At 40.4% G+C, this 8,776-nt stretch overlaps 1 protein-coding gene across 1 annotated transcript in view; it reads left to right on the forward strand.

Moving 5' to 3' along the window:
- Positions 1 to 8,776, forward strand: part of FBXW11 (F-box and WD repeat domain containing 11) — a 138,989-nt gene that overhangs the window by 104,892 nt on the left and 25,321 nt on the right. The window contains exon 6 of the mRNA XM_029913751.1: positions 8,204 to 8,341. Within this exon, the coding sequence (XP_029769611.1) occupies positions 8,204 to 8,341 (138 nt within the window). The remainder of the gene's footprint in view (positions 1 to 8,203; positions 8,342 to 8,776) is intronic.

Below are 8,776 nucleotides of genomic sequence, written 5' to 3' on the forward strand. Positions count from 1 at the left end.
CTCTCTCTCTCTCTCTCTCTCTCTCTCTCTCTCTCTCTCTCTCTCTCACAGGCTATCTTGTAGTTGTGTAGTAATTTTTTCAAGCCTTCAGATAACAGATTTAATATTTAGGTCTTAAATTCTGCAGAATTTAATAACTTCAGCCCTGATACTCACAAGGTAAAGCTTTTTCACTGTTCTAGTGAGTTGATGAGTGAATTTTTCAGACTCCCTTACCTTTTGCCATGTTTTGTCCTCTTCTGATCTTTGAATTTATAATGTAAGCATGATTTACCCAAAATTGAACCAGGCACATGTCATACTCAGATCTAGCTTAGCTTTCAGCATTATCGCCCTAATTGCTAGCCTTGCTTTATTGCAGACAGTTCTTGAAAGCATATCTTGATTATCCTGTCCAAGATGATTATTAAAGCAAGACAGGAAGCCTTTGATTCACTCACGGGGAATGTTTTCTGGTACATTTTCAGCAAAGGTGACCTTTTTATGTCTTTATTAAAACTTATTCTGAATCTATATGTATGATACATCTAAATAAGGACATAAAAACAGAATAATAGAAATTCATTTTAGGTAACGTTACTTAATGAAGTTTTTTTACCAAGCTAGTTGTTTCTAGCTCCTGTAAAAGTCATCAGCCTACCTAGCTGATTTCATACTGTTTTTTATTTTTAATTTAATCGTATGTTCTACAGATTTACCTGTTGAACGTTTATACCAGTGGAGATGTATTTCTTCAATTTATTTTATCGAAGGAGGCAATTGTGATAAAATAACTTTTCATTACTCATAAGGATAAAATGGTTGCAGTCATTTTTCTAAGCTAATCCTTCCCTTTCCTCCTTGACAGTCTCGCTTGTATTTTCAGTTAATGGTTTACCCATGATAAAGTGGGAACTTTCTTAGTGAGTAGACCCTAAGCCATCAATTTCTACAGAATATAAGCTTATATTTAAAAATTAAATAAATTCTCTTGTGCTTGTGAAGAGAACTTTATGAATGTGACCTGATGCATGCATTTAATGAGGCTGCAGGCAGGGCTGTCCCTAGGAGGGTGCGGGGTCTGGGACATAGGCGCTGAGTTTCTATCTGGCAACCCCCCCTTCCCCCTCGCTCTGCCCAGGCCCCGCCCTCACTCCACCCCTTCCCCCAAAGCCTGCCTCTTCTCCCTCCCTCTCCCCAGCTCTGTCCCCTCCCCCGAGCATGCTGCACCCTCGCTCCTCTCCTCTCCCCCCTAGTGTCTCCAGACGCAGTGAAACAGCTGATTGGCAGTAGGTGCTGGGAGGGAGGGAGGGAGAGGTGCTGATCTGCGGGGCCCGCTGGTGGGCAGGCGGTGCTGAGGGGAGGGGGAAGTTGGTAGGGGGGCTCCTTGCTCACCCGCATCCTCACAAAGCAGGGGCCCCCTAAAGCCCGGGGCATGGAGCAGGCGCCCTGATTTGCTGTACCCTAGGGACAGCTCTGGCTGCAGGCATACAGCTCCAGTGACACAGCTGCTGCTTCTACCTTTCCTAAGCAGTAGCTGAGTGAAAGTGACAACTCTGCTCATTTTCTCTTCTGCTCTTCAGAATCCTGGGGGCAGTGATGCAGCAAGAATCATGTAAATTTAACTCTGCAGTTACATAGAAAATTCTACAGGAGAGGGAGACACTAGAGCTACTCACAGGAGTAAGATCCAAAAAATTGAGGCTGGGGTAGAGTAGTGGAAAGATTCCCAGCAGCCACGAGGTTCTTATGGCTCTAGGCTTGGGGAACAGAGAGGACCCAGAGAATTATATATCACTCAGTCTAACTTCAATACCTGGAAACATACTGGAACAAATTATTAATCAGTTTGTAAGCACCTAGAAGATAACAGGGTAATATGCAAATGCCAACATGAATTTATCAAGATACAAATCATGCCAAACGCATCTAATTTCCATCTTTGAGAGGGTTACTGGACTAGTAGGAAGCTGTAGATTTGATGCATCTTTTTTTGTAAGGATTTTGACACAGTCCCACTTGACATTCTCATAAGCAAACTCAGAAAATGTGGTCTAGATGAAATTACTATAAGATAGGGTGCATAACTTATTGAAAGACTATATTCAGAGTAATGATCAATGGTTTGCTGTCAAACTGGGAGGACGTATGTAGTGGTGTCTTGCAGGGGTCTGTCCTGGGTCCAGTACTGATCAATATTTGCATTAATGACTTGGCTAATGGAGTGGAGAGTGTGCTTATAAAATTTGCAGGTGATGCCACAGTGGGAGAGATCACAAGCACTTTGGAGGACAGGATTAGAACTGAAAAAGACCGTGACAGATTGGAGAGTCTGAAATCAACAAGATGAAAATCAATAAAGACAAGTGGAAAGTAAAGGAAAAATCAAATGCAAAATGTGGAATAACTAGCTAGGCAATAATACTGCTGAAAAGGAGTTATAGTGGATTATAAATTGAATCTGAGCCAACAATGTGATGCAAAAAAAAAAAAAAGGCTAATTCATTCTGGGGTGGACTATAAGGTGGATAGAAAGCTGGCTAGATCGTCAGGCTCAACGGGTAGTGATCAATGGCTCCATGTCTAGTTGGCAGCTGGTATCAAGCGGAGTGCCCCAAGGGTTGGTCCTGGGGCTGGTTTTGTTCAGTATCTTCATTAATGATCTGGAGAATGGTGTGGATTGCACCCTCAGCAAGCTTGCAGATTACACTAAACTGGGAGGATGGGTAGATACGCTGGAGGGTAGGGTAGGGATAGGATACAGAGGGACCTAGACAAATTAGAGGAATGTGCCAAAAGAAATCTGAGGTTCAACAAGGACAAGTGCAGAGTCCTGCACTTAGGATGGAAGAATCCCATGCACTGCTACAGACTAGGGACCAGTTCTGCAGAAAAGGACCTAGAGGTTACAGTGGATGAGAAGCTGGATATGAGTCAACAGTGAGCCCTTGTTGCCAAGAAGGCTAACGGCATTTTGGGCTGTATAAGTAGGAAAATTGCCAGCAGATCGAGGGACGTGATCATTCTCCTCTGTTCGGCATTGGTGAGGCCTCATCTGGAGTACTGTGTCCAGTTTTGGGCCCCACACTACAAGAAGGATGTGGAAATATTGGAAAGAGTCCAGCGAAGGGCAACAAAAATGATTAGGGGGCTGTAGCACATGACTTATGAGGAGCTGCTGAAGGAACTGGGATTATTTAATCTGCAGAAGAGAAGAATGAGGGGGGATATGATAGCTGCTTTCAACTACCTGAAAGGGGGTTCCAAAGAAAATGTATCTAGACTGTTCTCAGTGGTAGCAGATGACAGAACAAGGAGTAATGGTCTCAAGTTGCAGTGGGGGAGGTTTAGGTTGGATATTAGGAAAAACTTTTTCACTAGGAGGGTGGTGAAGCACTGGAATGGGTTACCTAGGGAGGTGGTGGAATCTCCTTCCTTAGAGGTTTTTAAGGTCAGGCTTGACAAAGCCCTGGCTAGGATGATTTAGTTGGGGATTGGTCCTGCTTTGAGCAGGGGGTTGGACTAGATGACCTCCTGAGGTCCCTTCCAACCCTGATAGTCTATGATTCTATGTTTTAGCAGGAGTGTTGTATGTAAGACATGGGAGGTAATTGTCCCAGTGTGCTTGGCACTGGTGAGGCCTTAACTGAAGTACTGTGTCCAGGCCTGGGTGTGACACTTTAGGAAAGATGTGGACAAATTGGACAGAGTCCAGAGAAGAGCTACAAATATGATAGGTTTAGAAAACCTGACCTGTGAGGAAGGGTTAAAAAAAAAAAAACAGCTGGGCATGTTTAGTCTTCAAAAAAGAAGTTTTGGGGGCCAGGGGATCTGTTAGGTCTTCACTTTCTTTTTGTAACAGCCCTTAACATATTTGATCAGTTGTTCTACATGTCCACTGAAGGTAGGACAAGAATTAATGGGCTTAATTTTCAGCAAAGGAGAATTAGGTTAGATATTATTAGGAAAAAACTTTCCAACTATAAGGATAGTTAAGCACTGGAATAGACTTCCAAGGGAAATTGTGGAATCCCTGTCATTGGAGATTTTAAAGAACAGATTAGGCAAACACCTGTTGGGGTGGTTTTAGGAGTACTTGGTCCTGCCTCAGAGTAGGGGGCTCGACTAGATGACCTCTCTCCAGCCCTACACATCTATGATTCTATATCAAGTTATTATTATGGAACTGCTATGCCTGTTAAACCTCTGTGCATGCCCAGTGTAAACTGGATGTCTCCACAAGCTTGAGCAGACTGTCTATTGAAAGCTTGTGCAGTTAATAAGTGCTGTACTGTCTCTTGACAAACCTGCCTCCTGCGTACTTACATGGGGTGGAATGAGAGGTGGAGGAAGCTCTCTTTCATCGCAGGGAGCTCATGTGAAAAATGAAGTTCCCAAGCAGGGCACAGGGCCAGCATGCTGGTAAGAATTTCAGGATGTGCTCTTCTTTTCTGAGGTGTGCCAGGGTTTCTCACCCAGGTGATGTCCATAGATGTCTCTAGTGGGTATTTAATTTTTAATTAGTCAGTTAGCAGAAGGGGAAATGTGGGTGGGATGGCAGGTCTTCGGCTGCTGTTGCCACAAAAGCTTGTAATATTTCAGGAGGAAAATCTCTCTAACTGTTACTAATGTTTTAGCAAGTAAACTGAAGGAACTTAAAATGGTTCCCCCAGGGAAGCATGGAAATGGTACTGCCCCATGCCCTTCACCAGTGGGTGACTCCTATTTGTGCTGCAGAAGATACAAATTCACCTCTGCCTGTGAGGGTGAACCAAGTGCACTTTTTACTATAACACATATGAAGGTCAAAAAATAATTAAGGCAAATGTGTGTGTTATCAAACAAATGAACAGTAACCTAGCAGGTGGATAATCTATATTTTTAACACATCCCATGGATAATATAAATATTGTGATGCTTAACCCAGGAAAAAGAACACTTCTGAATCTGAATCCTTTCCCTACTGTCAGACATTGCTTAGAGCACTAACAAGGCTCTATCATCCCTGTCTGTTCTGGGCTGCTCTTCGCATATCCTCTGTTAAAGCCCATTAGTTTTCTCTCTCTGTGTACTGTTGGACAGATGGATTCTTTCAGCCATCCCCTTTTTCATGTTCTTCTATCTGACCAGTCATACACCTGCCATCGGAGATGATCTGGCTTCTTTCCTAGCATATCCCAGATATCCAGAAACGAAGATGGAAATAACTTTTGGAGATAACTTTTCTAGGAAACAAAACCAAATCAAAATTTTGTTTTATTCTTTTTCATGATTAAAATGAATGATTTCAAATTACCTTGATTTAAATTATCTGCTCTGGTTGGATGAGAGTTTCCTCTAGTTTATTATCCTTTGAGAGTACAGTGTATATGATAGCTACTTTCAGCTACTGATTCTCCTGTTTTTGACTTTGGTTATAAGTGTGTGAAACTGTGGGTGTGTATATGCTGTAGGAAACTGGTATTTCCCAGCATTTAAGTTTGTCTGGCTTGTAGTTCTGGGAACTGAGTTTAGAGGAGGTTTTATTATTATTTTATTTGAAGCTTTATTGAGGGGATGTATATAAAAATTACAGGTGGTAAGTGGCAGAGGTTTTGTAATTTAAGTGTGTGAAGGAACCTTGGATTTCTGTAGCATTAATTCCATAACGTTTGCTGTAGTGCATAAAATGTAATAACTCCTTCCATACAAATACCTACCCACCCTGCATACACAGAATTTATTTTAAAATATCTGCTTGAGGAGGTTGCAGATGAAATCTTTGTCAGCTTCACCTTTGAGTAACAACCGAAATTTCATATAGCAAGAAGCTTTTATGTGGTTGCAAGTACTGTATTTAACATGCTCCTTTGTAGAGGGTCTTCCAAGTTGCCCACCCACTCAGCTGTATTTGTCATCTAAAATGTTATTTCTCTATACTCACATCTGTTTCCACTCTATTGCAAATTGTAATGCTGCTGTATATTCTCTGTGTATGGTGGCTACTTTCCCAGTATATTGAAAATTTATGCCGTGTAAGGGGATTTTACAGGTTCTCAAAAACATGAAATATTTTCCCACAGTAGCCACACCACATAATGTCTAAATGAAATGACATCGACGCATAGAATTAAAATATACACCTGCACATGACTTACTGCTTCATAGTGCTCAGACAAATGTATAAATAATATTTCGGTTTCCTTCATTTGTAGCCAACATTTACATATGGTAACCTTATTAAGTAGCTTCCATTGGTGAAATTTTGAGCATTGAACTAAATAGAAACAGTGAATGAATTAAAATGAATGTCTTTTCTTCTGTTCCCAGAACATTAAATGATATTGCCCTGCAGAGGGCAGGTGATTAATATCACCTTTTAAATAAACAAACATAGCTAAATACGGTAAACCAAAAATTAAATGGCTACCTCTTCCACCTGCAAAAAACCCCAAACCGAACAAACGTAATCAAATATTGTAATGAGCAATCTGATCTCTGCCAGGCACATTACAATAGACTCCCAGGGCTGAATCTGGCATGGTGGTCAAAAACTCAATACATACAAGCAGAGCATAATTATTTAATGCTCAATGTACAAGTTGCTGATCAACAGTTTGAAAAATTTGGAAGCATTGGCTGACCAGTATTGCTGCTCTGAAAATGAAAACTGGCTTCCTGCCTTAATTTTCTTGTAAATGTCACCAAAGGGCAGGAAAAAAAGTGGATGATTTGACAGCATAGCTTGCTGTTTTGCTTACCACCATCTCTCATCTCGTGTAAGCCAATTGTACCCTTCTGGCACTTCAGGAAGAGTGTTGGTGGGGTAAATAGGTATGTGGTCTCCCTAGAATGTGTTATGAGATACCATTGGACAGCAACATTTTTTTAAAATTAAATCAAATTTGTGTCTTGATTTGTCCTTGAAAAATCAGTTTTATGTTCTTGGGTGGTTTTGCAGGTTTTTGGGGGGAAACCAGAAGGAGGGACAAAACATAATTCAGAACTCTGATTCAGAGATGAGATGCTTTAGTAGGAGTGCCCTGAAGGACTAGAATGGGGAGTGGAGATATCAATAAGTAAGCTCTCCAGAACAAATCTTCAGTTCATCAACTGCTCAATTCCCATTCACCTGTTTTTTCTCTTTCAAACATTGCAATCTATCATATGACTTATCTGTTTTTCTGTGTGTTAACAGAGGATGAGAAATCCCCAGTGTATCTAGGGATTCCATATGTTGTGCTGTAATTTTGTTTGTTCCATTGCACTGATTCTTTTATGATTACTATTATAAATCTTGTAAACAGGATTCCTGATTTCTTTGAAATGGCTCAGCATGTGTCCTATTGCCAATGTAAAGTTGATTAAAAGATGGTGTGTAAATCTGCTTTTAATGTTAAATTGATTACAGCCTATTTGTTAAAATACACCAGATTTGAATTTTCTATTTCCCCAGCAAAGTATACACCACAAAATCAAAGTGAGAGGCTGAATTATTTCATATTTAAAAGAGAATTTTAGGAAGAACACATAGTGGATAACATCTTATAAATAATTTAAAGGCAATTTCCCAATAGTAAATTTTCATTTTTATAATAGTCCCTATTTCATGTTTTCATTTTATTTTTTTCTTGGTTTTCATCAGGGTTTAAAATGAGATGTATAACAAAAACATTTCACAAAGTTGGTTCCTAAGAAAAACAGCATCAGTTACTATATTTTGCTATTTGACACGTTAGCTGAAGTTTTCAAAACAGATGTGACCTCCATTTTGGACTTTAAACAAATTTGTATTGTTGTTCACCCTCCCAAATGAGACTGAGTGTAGTGTGATGTCCCTGAATTATAAAAACAGAGTCTTTGTATAACCTATATCAGATGATGGGATTAATTAAATGATCAAACTGAATTTTTCCCATTATAGAAAGAGATCTGCCTCAGTCAAGCATTAGAGAGCCTGGTGCAAGATTGATGGTTGTAACAATGACAAAAAAGTTATAGCTTTGTCTTGACAAAATGCAAAAGTCATAATTCTAATTAGTCCTATTTTACATATTTGCTATTGGAAATACGCTCATGATTTAAAAGTACATAGCCCCAAAAGAACCAAATATGTCAGTGCTCATGGAGGAATTTTACTTGAGGTGAAAATCCAAGTCATATTTTTGTCCAAGAAATCATGGTTTTAACAAACATACACTGCTTTATTCATCACTTGGTTTAAATAGTTTTTCTCTCTTTCTAGACTATAGAATCTAACTGGCGATGTGGACGACACAACTTGCAAAGAATTCAGTGCCGCTCTGAAAATAGCAAAGGTGTCTACTGTTTACAGTATGATGATGAAAAGATCATCAGTGGCCTACGGGATAACTCCATCAAGGTAATACACTTCCTTCCTCTTTATTTAGAGAGATGAGCCACTGCCTCTGTCTTGGCTTTAAACTTGGAAAGGAGGCTGTCAGGTGCTGCTTGTTTCCTTGGGGCCCATCTCTCCTGTCTTTTTGTGGGATAGTGTTGTTTGTGCAGCACTTTCTGAGGATGGCATGTTTTGCATGCTCTCTCAGGGGAAGCTGGTAACATATCCCTGCTTGTGTTTTGCCTCATGAGTGATGGGGACTGCCAGTCATGGCAATTTAGACCAGATTGAAAATCAACACCGTCTGTGAAATCAGGTTTACTGTAAACAGATGGCTTGTGCCCCCTTGCTTGGCTGCATAGATTCATAGATTCATAGATTCTAGGACTGGAAGGGACCTCGAGAGGTCATAGAGTCCAGTCCCCTGCCCGCATGGCAGGACCAAATACTGTCTAGACC

This window comes from Terrapene carolina, unplaced genomic scaffold (genome assembly GCF_002925995.2).
Source record: "Terrapene carolina triunguis isolate 2854851 unplaced genomic scaffold, T_m_triunguis-2.0 Scaffold838, whole genome shotgun sequence".
Classification (NCBI taxonomy): Eukaryota; Metazoa; Chordata; order Testudines; family Emydidae; genus Terrapene; species Terrapene triunguis.